Below are 17,427 nucleotides of genomic sequence, written 5' to 3' on the forward strand. Positions count from 1 at the left end.
CATATGTGAAAAATGTGTACCAAATTTCAATTGAATTAGTCTATTAGGGGCAGACACACGAGTGATCTTAAAAGGGATTTTTTTCTTGAATGATTTGTATGTACTTACCCCAACGCACCTCACGTTCCACGCGGCGCAGCGTAATCAGTAAGTACCTAATAATTAGTGTCCGACCGAAACACAAATTTCTGTATATATAAATATTGTTGTCCTACTTGCTCGCCAACTTTTGGTCTTTGTCACATAGTTTAGTTTCATAATACGAAGTACTATTTCGTATGTTTCGGCCAGGCCGAAAGATTCGGCCGTTTTTTGGCCGAAACCGAAACTACGGCCGAAACATGATTTTATGGCCGAAACTGGCCGAAACCGAAACCGAAACCGAATCTTCGGTCGGACACTACGAATAATCACAATGGTCTTAAGTACCACAGACCCTACTGTCGCTTAAGTCCTTTATGACAATCTCTGCCTATTAGAACTTATAAAAAAAAAAGAAACCGAGTAATTATATCCAACTACCGAACCTGCTTACAAATTTTCTCGAGATATTTGAGAAATGTGATATGCAAAGGAGAACATTCGAACAAACGAAAGTATTTTTGCCCAAGCTGAAACGGAGACCTTCGCCTACGCTCGATCAGTGATGGTTTAGGTACAGTCAGCTGCAGGTCACCCCTGCATAGAAGATTGTATGCAGGGGTGGTACCTTTTCTCTGCAGCTGACTGTACACCTATAAAAAATTGTTGTACCTGCTGCAATTTTATACCGGTACCGTACTTTATATTTCAACAGGTATAGTACCTTCAAAACGAAGCGGTATTGATAAATAATAACGGTACCGTACCGCCTATAAATAATAATAATAATTCAGCCTATATACAGGGTGGTCCAAACCTTGACGTCCAAAAATTTTTTTTTAGATTCCTCACGTCGTGGGCTATCAGAATATACCCCATGTATGTTAGCCGATTTTTCGTAGTTATCGAGTTATGATTTTTTTTTACTTTTAACTTTTCATATGAAATTCCGGGGTTCCCATACAGAGTGGCTAAAAAATAACTGCATTTCCGTTGCCAGGGAGGTTTTGGGACTATACTGAGCAACTTTTACAATGGGGCCAACCCCGAAACCGCGAAAAAAAATTACCCTTCCATAGAAAATGGACTAGCCAAAATGTATAAAAAGCCAATTTTTTTTCGCGATTTCGGGGTTGGTCCCATAATAAAAGTTGCTCAGTATAATCCCAACACCTCCTTGGCAACGGAATGCAGTTATTTTTCAGCCACTCTGTATGGGAACCCCGGAATTTCATTGGAATAAGAATAAGAATAGAATAAGAATAAGAATTGTTTATTGCCACATACATGAACATAAAATAGAGTTAGAATTACTTACATAATAAAATAAAACAGTTGTTATCATATACAAAACAAAAGTGAGAAGATCTTTGTATTAGGCAAAGGGTTCCAGTCTCAGCGTGTGCCGGGCCTAGGTGCCCGGCGCTGGTTTTCAGACCGGTCCCAGACTAAGGACGGTCGGAGAATATTACCTACATAGGAAAAGTTAAAAGCTTAAAAAATCATAACTTGAAAAGTACGAAAAATCGGCTAACATACATATGGGGTACATTATGATAGCCCACGATTTTTGGACGTCACGGTTTGGACCACCCTGTATAGACAATAATCTCAACGCTAGTCCAATGCGGATTGGGGACTTCACACACAGCTTTGAATTTCTTCGCAAATGTATGCACTACGAGTATGCAGGTTTCCTCACGATGTTTCCTCCTTCACCGAAAAGCTAGTGGTAAATATCAAATGATATTTCGTACATAAGTTCCGAAAAACTTATTGGTACGAGCCAGGATACCAATGAGTTTTTCCTTACCGCTTATACCGTAAAGAAATAATGCAGTCTCTGCTTTGCACGATTATTGTGTGGACATAATTCTTATAATCACCGAAACATACATACCTCTACGCACAGAATGTCATTGAAATAAAACATTGTTTTTTATAGTAAATTAATATAACATTCGATTTATACACATAACAATAAGCAGGCCAGGCCGCAGCGATATTGGCCTGTAAGCTTCATCTCGGTCTCCAAATCCGCAAAACTCGCTGGTACTAAATGCTGGTCTTGCCGTTATTAATTATCTTGATTCTTGAAGATTATCAGAACAGCACGTTACGTAATCGCATACATAGACGGAACGAACGTCAACAAAGTAGGTGTAGACACTGCAAGTCTTTAGGTATTAAACGAATTACGCTTCGTATTAATAGATGAGTAATATTTAAATGAACATATAATATTCTCTAACATAAATACAAGATTACAATTAATTGACATCAAAAGTCATTGACGTACAGAAGTCATATACATTTTTATAATGACGCAAAATTGATACCAGCATAATGAAAATCAATCCCAATCAGTAAAACGAGTCTTTAAACTTTTTTCATTTTAAGCGGGTTTTGAAGGAACAAGTTACTTAAATTCGATTGTAATCGTATTGTTTTAGGATAATTTACTGCTGTTTTCGACCGTTACGACCCGTAAATAACAACAACTCACATTTAAAATTTGACTGGAGCTCGACGTGATTATATTTATTTACCCTATTTTATGAAATACAATTTATCTACTGGTATACATTTTCGTATGCGTATATGATGAAATGTCTTTATTAATGTCAAAAACGAGCTATGACGACGTACACGTCTGCTTCGATGCAAGGCCAACGGCCATCTGACTCGAAGAAGAGTTTTGAGTGATGTCGTCAATGTATGGAAATTATACGAAAGTTTACATTTGGGATTGAATTTCTGTGTTGTATTTGTGAGTAAAAATATAAGTAGATAATAATCTGGTAGTTTAGTTATCTAGCCTTCAAAATCCCACAACAACTCAATTACTGTCAAAGACAAAACTGTAATGCGTCTTGCTCAAACGGAACTCCATATTTTGATTTTTGGACACTTTTAGTGTCGATTTGTAGAGAATTACAGGAAATAAAAAAAAATATGGCGTGAAGAGCCGGTACACGGCTTCTTCGTGAACAGATTTGCGTATAATTTAATGCAGTTATTAATCATTCATTGAACAAATTGATTGCACAAAGTGAGGTCTAAATCGAAAACGTCATATACCGTCCCCTTAAAAAATGTTGGCTAACGGCGTATTGCGAAACAATGCGACGGTTATGTCAAAAACACAAACGTGCAGATGGTGCGTAATGGGACGGGTAAGTAATATATAGATGGCGTATTAAGCGGGACGCGAGTCGTATTAACCGTGAAAAAATATATGAAAATATGCCAAAATTGCAGGGACCGGCGTAAAATGGCGTATTATGCGGGAAATCGTATTAAACGTGATCGTATTAAGCGGGTTCTACTGTATGTGTCCCGCCGAGTTTGTTGCCGGTCCAATATTGGGATACCCTCCTCCAATTGAGGGGGGATTTAAATCTTCTCGGGGCAGAGGTGTAGGGTTGGAGCCGGTTGTAGCTTTGTTTGACGTTCATAAGTGCGTTGTAATTATGCCTACTTAAATAAGCTACATATATTTTATCTTATCTTTTACCCTCTTTTGGTTTGTGTGAGTGTGGTTTTAAACATCTTTTAAAAGTACTACCATACAAAAGGTACAAATTATATAATACCTAAATAAAAACCGGCCAAGTGCGAGTCGGACTCGCGCACGGAGGGTTCCGCACCATCAACAAAAAATAGAGCAAAACAAGCAAAAAAAAAAACAAACAAAAAAACGGTCACCCATCCAAGTATTGACCCCGCCCGACGTTACTTAACTTCGGTCAAAAATCACGTTTGTTGTATGGGAGCCCCACTTAAATCTTTATTTTATTCTGTTTTTAGTATTATATGTTATAGCGGCAACAGAAATACATCATCTGTGAAAATTTCAACTGTCTAATTTCAATTTCAACGGTTCGTGAGATACAGCCTGGTGACAGACGGACGGACAGCGGAGTCTTAATAATAGGGTCCCGTTTTTACCCTTTGGGTACGGAACCCTAAAAAGGTTAAGGTTAATAAATGCATAGGTACATATTTATGAACTCGACTGTACATCACAAAAATGATAAGTACCTCCGAGCAGTAACGTGTGTGTCTGTTAAATAATCGTCTACTCTACAATAGCCTTTCTTTATTATACAAACACAAAAATGATAGGTATACCTACATACCTCTGAAAAGTGTTACCTCATAACTAGGGCTTGCAATTCGAATATTCGAATTTGTCGAATATTCGACCTGTTTTGATACTCGAATATTCGGCCGCTCAGGTTTCGAATATTCGAATATTTTTTATTACTATAAAAAAAATCTATTTTATCCGCTGTAGTTTCAGTTTCTGTGTGTTTGCCGGGTATTTACAGTGAATGAGGAACGGTAGGTACCCAAATACGAAGGAAATAATATTTTTACTGTATTCCTCTCGATAGACTTCGTGAATACAGTGAAACCTATCTCAATTTGAAAGAAAACGAAATCAAAAAGTATGTTATTTTTACGGTGCGTAAGTTTTAAGTTAAAGGGTCATTCTGTTTATTCAGTACAAGCGTACGTTAAGCGAATTTTTGAAGTCTAAACCTTGCCACTTATCGCAATTCTCAAATTTGATCATACCAAACCTGCCCGACTAGGTAATCTAACCATGCAACTTTAGCTGACGAATAATCCACCCAGTAGTCAACTAACTTTTTCCCTTAAATATTCCAATATTATATAATTAGCCGACCATTAGGAATAAAAACTTGCCAAAACAAATAAAGTCAATAAAGATTCAAAATACAATGGAATTAAAGGCCTTTTTACAGGCCTCTGAGTGGCTACAAGTTAATTTAAATCGGAAAATAATTTCCTAATAATAAAAAATCTTACATTATTTCACGCAACGACCCATTTATAATAAAAGTTTTATCTAGAAATATTGAATACGTCTAATTTTGGCGTTTTACTTGTTTTTATAAAATGTGGGCATCTCATAGTAGGATGATAAAATGTAGTCAATTAAGTAGATTTCTGCAAAATATCATTAGTTTTAGCAATATGTGGAAAAAGCTTTTGAATAAAACGATAATAAACCGATTTCTCGTTCCTTTTCTTATTTTTTATAATATTCGAATAATTATTCGAATATTCGAATATGTCGTCAGAAAAAGTCGAATATTCGAATACCTGAAAGTTTCGAATATTTGTAATCCCTACTCATAACACTGCAAGTCCCAAGTACAGTACCTCACAAAAGTGCGTGGCGATCCGCTCGCTGAGCCTCCACGGCCTCGGGAACACGTTCCCGGCGCCGTCCTCGAAAGCCAGCAGGTGGCGCTTCAGCCACGCGTAGCGCCGCTCCACGTGCGCGAGCCACGCGCACTCCTGCTCCGAGGAGAACAGGTGCTCGTACTCCTGTAACGAAACAAAGATTAAGCATGTGCCAGACGGCAGGGGTTATTCCCACTAGTTACCACCATGTTGTTACCAGTGGTAACTACTGGGATTTTTTTCCCACCTTTTACCACTGGTAACTACTGGGAAAGATTATTCCCAGTAGTTACCACCAAAATTTTGTTACAGTTAGGGCTTGCAATTCGAATATTCGAATATTCGAATTTGTCGAATATTCGACCTGTTTTGATATTCGAATATTCGGCCGCTCAGGTTTCGAATATTCGAATATTTTTTATTACTATAAAAAAATCTATATCATCCGCTGTAGTTACAGTTTCTGTGTGTTTTACGGGTATTTACAGTGAATGAGGAACGGTAGGTACCCAAATACGAAGGAAATAATATTTTTACTGTATTCCTCTCGATAGACTTCGTGAATACAGTGAAACCTAACTCAATTTAAAAGAAAACGAAATCAAAAAGTATATTATTTTTACGGTGCGTAAGTTTTAAGTTAAAGGGTCATTCTGTTTATTCAGTACAAGCGTACGTTAAGCGAATTTTTGAAGTCTAAACCTTGCCACTTATCGCAATTCTCAAATTTAATCATACCAAACCTGCCCAACTTGGTAATCTAACCATGCACCTTTAGCTGACGAATAATCCACCCAGTACTCAACTAACTTTTTCCCTTAAATATTCCAATATTATATAATTAGCCGACCATTAGGAATAATAACTTGCCAAAACAAATAAAGTCAATAAAGATTCAAAATACAATGAAATTAAAGGCCTTTTTACAGGCCTCTGAGTGATTACAAGTTAATTTAAATCGGAAAATAAAATAATTACCTACTGAAAAAAATATCTTACATACCTAGGTGTTTGGATGGTTAAAGTTATATTATTTCACGCAACGACGCATTTATAATAAGTTTTATCTAGAAATATTAAATACGTCTAATTTTGGCGTTTTACTTGTTTTTATAAATGTGGGCATCTTATAAATAGTAGGATGATAAAATCTAGTCAATTAAGTGATTTCTGCCAAATATCCTTAGTTTTAGCAATATGTGAAAAAAGCTTTTGAATAAAACGATAATAAACCGATTTCTCGTTCCTTTTCTTATTTTTTACAATATTCGAATAATTATTCGAATATTCGAATACGTCGTCAGAAAAAGTCGAATATTCGAATATCTGAAAGTTTCGAATATTTGCAAGCCCTAGTTACAGTTAAATACTAATAAAAACAGTATAAAATAGTATAGTATAAATATAGAGTGATTTTGAATTACCGAATAAAATCACTTAAAAATAATCTAAATGGATTATTAAATGTATCCTTGCATATATTATAGTTTTTGTACTAGTACCGGTTAAACTGTTTCAATATTTTTTCGTCACTTTTAAGGCAGTTTACTAAAACACTAATCGACTTAATAATGTTTTATTAAATCACTCTAAATTTTATTTTTATTTTTTTATACTGTTTTTATTAGTATTTAACTCTAACAAAATTTTGGTGGTAACTACTGGGAATAAAAATTCCCACTAGTTACCACCAAACCGAGTTGGTGGTAACTACTGGGAATTATTTTTCCCAGTAGTTACCAGTGGTAAAAGGTGGGAAAAAAATTCCCAGTAGTTACCACTGGTAAGAACTTGGTGGTAACTAGTGGGAATAACCCGACGGCAGACAACCACAGTTTCTGCAAGATGACCTTGGTAGAAGCGAGGTAGAAGCGCGGCTGTCTACATGGTTTACGACGAGCCCAAAACTTCATGGTTGGAAGAGCACGCCTGTCTACCAAGGGCGTTTAAAGGTCATGCGGAATTTGGTTTCAACCACTCGCTACATGGCTTGAAACCACTGTTTTTCTACCAATGTCATCTTGCAAAAACTGTGGTTGTCTGCCGTCTGGCACATGCTTAACACACACATACACACACAGACAAATATCTGCTGTTCAATACACAGAGTAGACCAGCCATACTCTAAGTGTGATCCACGGAACCCTAGGGTTCCGCGACACCCCTGCAGGGGTTCCGCAAGAATTTAGAACACTATAGCATAGTGTTCTAAATTCTTCGCCTCGCAGTCGCCTCGAAAAATTTTACTATGCCGCCACCGTATTGTAGGGTTCCATCAAGTATTTCGCTTTCCAAAAGGGTTCCGTCAAAAAAAAAGATTGAGAACCGCTGGAGTAGACAAATAGACAGCAATTGGTTAAGAGCAACACACGGATTGTGGAGGATGCGGGTTCAAGTCCTGCCGGAAGCGTAACTTTTTCCATTCTTTCCTTTAATATAAAATTTACAAATAGGCTCGGCGCCCACTATCGGCGCGGCATGGCAAGGGATCCTTCGGCATATTACCGAGGCATCCTCAGGCATGCCGAGGCGTCCTTAAGCATGCCGAGGTGTGCTTGGAAATGCCAAGGCGTTCTTCATCCTTCAGGCGTTCCCAGGTATAATACCAAGGTGTCTTACATGCTAAGAACGCCTCGGCATCCCCAAGCACACCTCGGCATGCTTAAAGACGCCTCGGCATGCATGAGGACGTCTCGGCAATACGCCGGAAGATCCCTTGCCGTGCCGTGTCGATTTTTTAGTTGTGTATGTGTTCGTGTCTCTCATACACTCCATACTGTATACAGTCAAGTGAAAAAATATGGATGCATACAACTTACTCAAAAATATGTCCCACAGTTTTAATTCGCAGACATAAGAGCTATGGGACATATTTTTGAGTATGATGAGTGCGCTTATATTTTCACACTTGACAGTACCTGTCTGTGTGTGATTCTAGCGATATTTTCTACACAGTCTATGTATCATTGGCCTTAGCGTCTAATGCAGACGATTTATGGCGTAAAACCGGAGAAATATCCTATTACACCACCTGGGACGGAATTAAGGAAACGCAGGGATGCCCAGCACCTGCATTACCCTCTCGGCTTCACTGTCTTATCCCACAGGAAAGGCGAGCCAATACGTGTGGAGACAGGTCCGCTGCAGGAATCTGCCGCTTATTTCAGGTTGGACTCATAGACTAGGAATCCTCTAGACGGAGTTTAGAGCAATTATTTCATGAAACCGATGCTGCCAAAAATACGGGGGTGCGGGGGGACGAGGTGAGCGAATCCCGTGCCGTGATTGACTCGAAGATGGAGTAAAATTACCGTATAAGTGGCAGAGGGGGTAGCGTTACTATGCTCAGCCTAGAGGATGTCTTGTCTGTGGGTTGGACTCTACTCGCGCCTTACGGAAACTCCATTCCGGGTTTTATTTGGAGTATCCTTCTCCTAGATGGATCGCAAACCAATGCTAAGAGGACGACCATCTCCCCTGTAACGAAATACGTTCTTGCTTCGTTTGTGGACTTAGTCGCTTCGTACGACACACTATCCCACACCCTATCTATGTATATGCGGCTGTTAAGAGCCAACAGGAGTGGTCATTTCTCCATACAAACGTACTCGACTGTTTCCTCCGTGGGTTTTGAAGCTAGAGCAATGATTTTTTTCAACACAGATTAATATTGTCAATATCTGTGTCGGACCGTTTTGCTTTTTTTGATATTTTTGTTTTTTAAGGCGCTAGAGCCCTTCAAAAATGGCCAAAATGGCCTAATTGACTATGCCGCAACGAGAGGCGTGCTATTCAAAACTGACATCAATTAGTCAAAAAAGCAAAACGGTCCGACACAGATAATGACTGTTTATGTGCAATAAAGTGACATACATACATACATACATACATACATAATGTCATAATCATTTAGATTTCCAAATTTGGTTACGATTGGTTAAGTTTTGGAGGAGGAAACAGTCGAGTACGAAACCTCGATTTTTGATATTTTTACGCAGGATTTTTCGCCTTGTCCTTATCGCACTAGTGTTAGGAGCCGCTTCCGTTAGCGAGACGGGTACATTTACCTAAAATATTTAAATCTTAGCTCCTGTTGGCTCTTAAACGATAAGACTGACCTGCAACTGCATGGTAGTGAACCATGTCAGCAGGTCACGCTTGACTTTGGGCTCTAGTGCATCCACCACGCCGCACGCTTCGCTCAGGGTTTTAGCGGACACCGTGCTCGCTTTACCAGCTGAAACAATATCAAACAAATACGTTCATTATACAATTATAATTGTTTTATTTGTGTTCAACTCTTGCGGGCTTACAGGTGACCCCAAAACGCTCACAAGATAATACAACATAAAATTATACTGATAATATCTGGGTGACCGAGCTTCGCTCGGAAAACTGATACTGATACTGATACTGATACTAGGGGTAACTCCAGCCAGCAGATCCTGCAGCAAGGACTAGGAAGAGGAGACTACAGGGGGGAGGCGTAGTTGAGGCAAATAGTCCTGTAAGCTCGTACGACTCTGCTGATTCAACCTAAGCGGCATCGAGTCAGTGGAGGTGTCAGCGTCACCTCACACCGGCTAAGCCTCAAACGCGAAATCAAACAAAGTACGCGCGCAAACCAGCTTATTACGCAACAACCCCTGCCACCCCTCCGTAGGCGCCCGCAGCCTGCCCGAGACACCGGAGCACCCAGTAGATAGGACTGGAGTGTAGGGTTTGCAGTCAGGATAGTAGGAGAGACGGGAAATTTTGAACCGACCCGAATACAGGCATCGTGAAGTCAGCATGGGGTAGATAGATACTATACTTGGTGTGTAATAAATACTTGGTTGTGAGGGAATATGACTGCTTTTTCTTCCTGTCTTCTTCATGTCTTCTTCTTCATCTTGTCTTTATTACGTAATCTCTGATCTAATCAAAGCGTGCTAGGTCACTTGGGGCTCCGTATTAGATATCCTACCGCTAGTGCCGCCACCGTTTTCCGTTTCCTCTGGCTCTGATTCCGTGTCCGTTTCCGGTTGTTTGTATATTTTTTTTTCCGCTTGTTTTTTTTTAGGCTGCTTCTGTTTTCAGATATGTACTCCAAATAGGATCGGGGTCGGTTAGTAAGTATAGTGTCGAATGTCGTTAAGTGAGTCCTCCCACGTATATATCGGGCGTCCCTCCTTCCTCTCTTTCTCTTTATATTCCAGAGCTGCGTGGAGTGCTGCGTTTTCTTGCGATAATGAAGAAGGCAGGTAGTGGTCATTAAGTTTCTTGATCGACGACCAAGTATGTGCTTGCGTAGCGTACGGTGAGCTTCGGTAAGGTGGACGAAGGATTTTGTCCTGTTGTATAAGTGTAGTGTAGCACAGGTAGCGCAGCTTGTAGATATAGGAATTTCTAGGGGGACCTTTTTTTTCCCAGGAGGCACGAGTAAGTAATATCTACCGGTTGGTATAATGGTTGACGTTTGTTATATTATTACTCAGTAGGCACAAAAAGAAAATCACAACTTGCGAGGTCCTTTACTTTATATAAAATAATAATAAAGATAGATAGTAGTTTAATCACGCTAGGACATACAAAACTGGATTTTAGCACTGCACAACACAGACACTTCTAACACAATAAAACCGCAAAAACACAGAGTTTGCACATCAGCATATTACATATTTACTTCGGGCATGAGAAAATTGCACTATCACTTTGATTAAAAAAAACACAAACGAAACAATTCAATAAAAATTACAGAAATATATATTAATCGAGTTTCACTTGAATTGATTGTTAAACCTGAATATTATTTGGTAGTTAGGGCTAAAGACCCATGACACCCTCTTCCCGTTCCGGTATCTTAACTTCATATTTCTCAATGCAAATATTCCATTTACGGTTATACTTGGTAGGTATCTCTTAGTTTGCAATTCATATATCGACGATATAAATATATAAAACAATTGTATGGTATTATTTTGAAGTCTCTACCAGCATACCTGTTACATTCCTTCAATTCCTCGCGCCCCGGCGTAGTCGTGGTGAAAGTAGCCATGCCTCGTACCCTTTTTTTTTGGCATTTATTGCAACTGCACATGTTGTGATGGGCTGTAAGACCCTTGAAGCCGGATAGTATAAAAAATAATTCTGAAGCGGTGTCCGCCATTACTTCTGCGGGCCTTTGTATTTTGATTCGTTTCTTTGAGCCGACTGTCTTGCGTATTTTGCTCGCCTTTTACAACCCTTTACAATCGCCCAGTATGTCTCGCTGTACATTGAAATCAGTGGGTTCCGTAAGAGGTCCCTTCTTTCCCTTTTTAAGCTACACCCACCTACAGGCATAGGCATCTTTCTTACTCAATTACCTCTATCCTAACCCAGTCCAGTTGTTAGGAATAAAATAAAGTTGCCGCTATAGGTATACAGTAGGCACATGAGACCGCCACGACATTATCTGAAGTAACAACTTCCACCAACCAAACTCGTGCGAAGGAAAAAAAATTGTGTACAAGCAGCGTCCCTCGTGAGTCGTGACGCATGTTAATTTAGAACAAATTTGGAATGGTATTGTAACGACGAAATTAACATAGAGTTCGTTTTATCAACTTGCATCTTTCGGTACTTATACTAGTATGTAGTTGCCTGTTTTGGGGCAAGATTGAAGGTAATCGTCTACATTTGCTCGTAAAGAGACAGCAACATACAGGTACTCAACATAGTTCAAGTATTGCTTGTACTGCTACCCTGCTTAAAACAGACAATGCAATTATACAGAGATTCAATCCACATGAGCATGTTATTTGGAGGTAAAATGGAAATCTCTCACCAGGTAACTCGTACTCATGTCTCGACTTCGCTGAGGTTTACTTCGGCGTATGCGCAGTGATTTTACACATTTTAAAATAATAAAAAATACGTTAAACCGGCATTTCTCGGGATGAGATATTTTAATAGTAATGAATAGAATCATAGAATCGAAACCGAAACACACAAAACGCGCGCGGTCATTTATATACAAAAAAAAAAAGGCACAGTCCGGCCCGGCCCGCACATCTGGCGACAAAATGGTATAGCGTACACCCTTGTAAAACACCCCGGGACGCGTCCGACCTCGGTGACGGTCAAAACAAAACTCCGTGACCGAGCTTCGCTCGGAAAACATATAAAAACTCGAAAATGCGCGTTTTCCCAAAGATAAGACCTAGCTAGATCGATTTTTCGCCCCCGAAAACCCCAATATAGCAAATTTCATCGAAATCGTTAGAGCCGTTTCCGAGATCCCCGAAATATATATATAAATAAATAAATATATAAATAAACAAGAATTGCTCGTTTAAAGGTATTAGATTAGATATAATGATTTATAATGGTCTGAATTTTAATCATATGATAAAGTGTCACTCTATGGAACTTGCTAACTATATAAACAAAAGTCACTTCAAGTTCTTTTATTTTATTATTCACTAGCGACCCGCCCCGGCTTCGCACGGGTTAACAAATGATACATAAACCTTCCTCTTGAACTACTCTATCTATTAAAAAAACAGCATCAAAATCCGTTGCGTAGTTTCAAAGATCTAAGCATACATACAGACAGCGGGAAGCGACTTTGTTTTATACTATGTAGCAGGGATGTTGCGGATGCAGATTTTTTGATGTCAAGATTAGGTACTTAGAAAACGTCAAATATTACATTTTTAGTATTTTTTTACTAAAAAAAACGAAACGTTTAGTATTTCAGCAAGAATATAAATACGTTATATTTAATAAACAGTAACTTGGCCGACTTTTCTGGATCTAGTAGACGATTTCTTTATAGGTAATGACGAAATTACCTAGCACTTACGCCGCCGCTAAGACGTTCCTGTACCGACTTGTTCGACATCCGCATCCGCATAAGCTCCGCATCCATTTTATGCCGATGCGGATGCAGATGCGGATGTTGAAAATAATGCGAAAGTTCCGCGGTTACGGATGCGGATGCGGATGTTCGCAACATCCCTGCTATGTAGTGATAAAGGGAGGTGTTACCTGTGAACAACGTGGAATAGAACGAAGCATGCTTAATATTAAAAAAATTCAAAAAACTCGTCACACCAAAATTAGAAACATCACCAAAGCCAAAGATGCTTTAATCTATGCTAAAACACAAAAAGCGGCCAAGTGCGAGTCGGACTCGCCCATGAAGGGTTCCGTATTTAGGGGATTTTGACGTATTAAAAAAAAACTACTTACTAGATTTCGTTCAAACCAATTTTCGGTGGAAGTTTGCATGGTAATCTACATCATATCCATAGATACCCCACACGTATGGGTTTGATAAAAAAAAAATTTTTGAGTTTCAGTTCTAAGTATGGGGAACCCCCAAAATTTATTGTTTTTTTTTTCTATGTTTGTATGAGAATCTTAATGCGGTTCACAGAATACATCTACATACCAAGTTTCAACAGTATAGTTCTTATAGTTTCGGAAAAAAGTGGCTGTGACATACGGACGGACAGACAGACAGACATGACGAATCTATAAGGGTTCCGTTTTTTGCCATTTGGCTACGGAACCCTAAAAATGGAAGTGGGCAGGACACGTAGCGCGACTAAAGGACGACAGATGGACTAGAGTCGGACCAAAAAAAGTCTGCAGCGGATTTGATAGCCCACGCAGTGCAAGTGTTGTTTATAAGTCATAATTTCATAGAAGTTTGACGTTTAAAATAACACTTGCACTGCGTGAGCTATCAAATCCGCTGCAGAGTTTTTTTGGTCTGACTCTAGCAACTAGGACTGGTAACGAAATGGAAAGGTCCACTGGGCAAGTGACGCAGAGCAACACCTCACAAGAGCACATGATATAATACACATGGGCACACGATATAATACAAATAGCCGGGCCCGGCTGACCACTAACAGCTCGGGACAGAGAAAAATGATAAGATAAGATAAAGATAGTTTATTCAAGTAGGCATAATTACAATGCGCTTATGAACGTCAAATAAAGCTACACCGGCTCCAACCCTACACCTCTGCCCCGAGAAGATTTAAATCCCCCCTCAATTGGAGGAGGGTATCCCAATATTGGACCGGCAACAAACTCGGCGGGACACATCTTTTCAAAAATAATTACATCTTATAATTAACATGCATTACGAGAAAATAAGGAAAAAAAAATACAATTTAAATTACTATAGATGGACTAGATATAGACTAAATTACTATAGAATGGAATTCTTTAGAGGAGGCCTTCACCTTCACCTAGAGGAGGGGTTCGTGCAAAACAATAAACTTAAAACTAGATAATTAATAATAGGTACACCACTCAATATACCTATATAATATTAACACTTTCTTTTTTAGCTCGTTTCCAAAACAGTGTACTTAACTTATGTTACTTGCATGAAATTAAAGGCTTTTTATTTTATTTTATTATTATTTATTATAGTTTGTAGCTTTCTAGTAGAGCCCGAAGGCTTATCCTATTGTCTATTGTTCAGTAAAACCGCACGTGCTACTTACCTGCAAAAAAGGGTCCTAATTATTCTATTTGGCGCCTGAGCGCGGGCTAGTCCAACGCTCAAAAAACCAGTGTAGGTGCGCTCTCCGATAACGCGCCTTTGTTACGCATCTCGATGACACATTTTAGACTGGTTCTGTAGCGTTCGACTCGCCGGCACTCAGTAACCGAAGTACCGTTTTTTAATGCAGGTGGTTGTGGCACGTGGCACGAGCGGTTTTTCTTAACAATAGACAATAGGATTAGCCTTCGGGGTCTATTAGAAAGCTACAAACTATACCTGTGAAGGCTTCCTTGAAGTCTGCTAGGATCTGCGCGGCGAGCGCGCGCCGCAGCGCGGTGACGTCATCGCGCAGCGCGCTCAGCGTGCGGATGTCGCGGTACCGCTCGAAGTGAGCCAGCACCTGCCCGATACAAGGTACAAGATACAAGTCACATGTTAGTTCACTGCTTGTTTCACAACTATGGAGCTGTTTATATCCGGCTCGAAGGACCAGAAAATGTAAGGTATAGTTCGTTTTTTTTAGCATTAGAAAGAACTTGAAAGAAGGTAAGCGATTTTGACATGTATTTTAATTGAAAAACACTTTTTAAAAATCAATAACTATTACTTATGAAAGCGGAAGACTATAAAAGATCGTATTAGATTCATAATTGTTACATATTTACCGTAACTTATTTTTAAATTGTGTTTTTCAATTAAAAGACACATCAAGATTGTTTACCTTATTTCTAATGCTAAAAAAAACGAACTATAGTTGATGAGGTACGCCACGATAAATTTTATTACAATTATAACTGAAAAAAAGCGGCCAAGTGCGAGTCGGACTCGCCCATGAAGGGTTCCGTATTTAGGGGATTTATGACGTATTAAAAAAAACTACTTACTAGATCTCGTTCAAACCAATTTTCGGTGGAAGTTTGCATGGTAATGTACATCGTATATTTTTTTTAGTTTTATCATTCTCTTATTTTAGAAGTTACAGGGGGGGGGGACACACATTTTACCACTTTGGAAGTGTCTCTCGCGCAAACTATTCAGTTTAGAAAAAATGATATTAGAAACCTCAATATCATTTTTGAAGACCTATCCATAGATACCCCACACGTATGGGTTTGATGAAAAAAAAATTGAGTTCCAGTTCTAAGTATGGGGAACCCCCAAAATTTATTGTTTTTTTTTTATATTTATGTGTGAAAATCTTCATGCGGTTCACAGAATACATCTACTTAAAAAGTTTCAACAGTATAGTTCTTATAGTTTCGGAATAAAGAGGCTGTGACATACGGACGGACGGACAGACAGACAGACATGACGAATCCATAAGGGTTCCGTTTTTTGCCATTTGGCTACGGAACCCTAAAAACATTGTTATTAGTCCTTACTGTAGGTCACAACTATCGCAAGCATAAAGAGACTCGGAGATGAAACTTATTTGCTTTAATTACCTGCATGACAGCTTGCAAAGGTGGCAGTAAAGCGCTGTACTGCCTCTGCGAGGCCATAGCGCGGAGCGAGGTGGCAGCCCCACACAACATGTGATAATGATTGAGGGCGGTGATGGCGGCGGTCAGGTTGCTCTTGGCGCGGTCCAGCTGCTTGATCTCGGCGGTTATCTCACGCACCATGCTCTCGCTGCGACCTGCTTTCTTGTTTATGTCTGTCACCTGAAGAAAAGATAAGATAAAAAAAAGATAAAAAGATAGTTTATTCAAGTAGGCATAATTACAATGCGCTTATGAACGTCAAATAAAACTAACGCTCCAACCCTACACCTCTGCCCCGAGAAGATTTAAATCCCCCCTCAATTGGAGGAGGGTATCCCAATATGGGACCGGCAACAAACTCGGCGGGACACACATTAATAACAAACCAAATGTTTAGTAAACTAGAACATGCAGCAAGTGACTTTTGTCATAATAAAAACAAATAGACAGCTTATTTTACTCACTAAAATTGGCATAGTTGTTAACACTATGGTGCAGCACAGGATGTATACTTGGTCAAGCAGATCTTGACAGTAGAAAAAGGCGGCAATTTGAAAAATATAGGCGCGAAGAGATATCGTCCCATAGAAAACTTGAATTTCGCGCCTTTTTTTACTGACAAGATTTGCTTGACCAGCTATAAGCATACATTACATTTTTACAGTACATTATATGGTGCTATTTTATAGGACTTAGCTACAAGACCTAGAGTCCTAGAATTTGAAAAGGAAGTTAGCTTGCTTCTTGCAAGCCGAGAGAAGCATCTGAAGTTCTACACTGAAGGACTATACCTGTAAAGCTAAGTCAGCAATACATTGCTGAGCCTGCAGCAGCGCCTCATGCCCATCTTGCCGCTGCTGGGCCTGGTCTCTCACAAGACGCCTGATGTCCGCCTCCACCCCGGCCAGTCGCATCTCACAGCGAGCCGCTGCGCTGTCTACTCCTGCTAGAGACTGCTCCGTCGGAAACACTCGGTTGATGTAGGAGACTGCGTCAAACTGAAAATAAGTACAAGTTTTATTGCTGTTTACCTTCAATTAAAAGCTCTAATTATGCATCAAAGTATTAAGGAAATAGGCCACTAGAGTATAGGAAGTTATCCTATCTAGGTTAAATAGGTAAATCATTAAATGTTGTCAAAATTGCGTT

At 39.4% G+C, this 17,427-nt stretch overlaps 2 protein-coding genes across 3 annotated transcripts in view; both read right to left on the minus strand.

Annotated features, from left to right (window-relative positions):
* Positions 1-17,427, minus strand: part of LOC134659138 (protein ERGIC-53) — a 250,244-nt gene that overhangs the window by 102,875 nt on the left and 129,942 nt on the right. The window lies entirely within an intron of this gene.
* Positions 1-17,427, minus strand: part of LOC134658980 (vacuolar protein sorting-associated protein 53 homolog) — a 41,342-nt gene that overhangs the window by 23,063 nt on the left and 852 nt on the right. The window contains exons 2-6 of the mRNA XM_063514586.1: positions 17,070-17,276; positions 16,240-16,458; positions 15,071-15,194; positions 9,420-9,538; positions 5,278-5,445 (exon numbers count right to left, since the gene is read on the minus strand). Of these exons, the coding sequence (XP_063370656.1) occupies positions 5,278-5,445; positions 9,420-9,538; positions 15,071-15,194; positions 16,240-16,458; positions 17,070-17,276 (837 nt within the window). The remainder of the gene's footprint in view (positions 1-5,277; positions 5,446-9,419; positions 9,539-15,070; positions 15,195-16,239; positions 16,459-17,069; positions 17,277-17,427) is intronic.

Source organism: Cydia amplana, chromosome 24 (assembly GCF_948474715.1).
Source record: "Cydia amplana chromosome 24, ilCydAmpl1.1, whole genome shotgun sequence".
Taxonomy (NCBI): Eukaryota; Metazoa; Arthropoda; class Insecta; order Lepidoptera; family Tortricidae; genus Cydia; species Cydia amplana.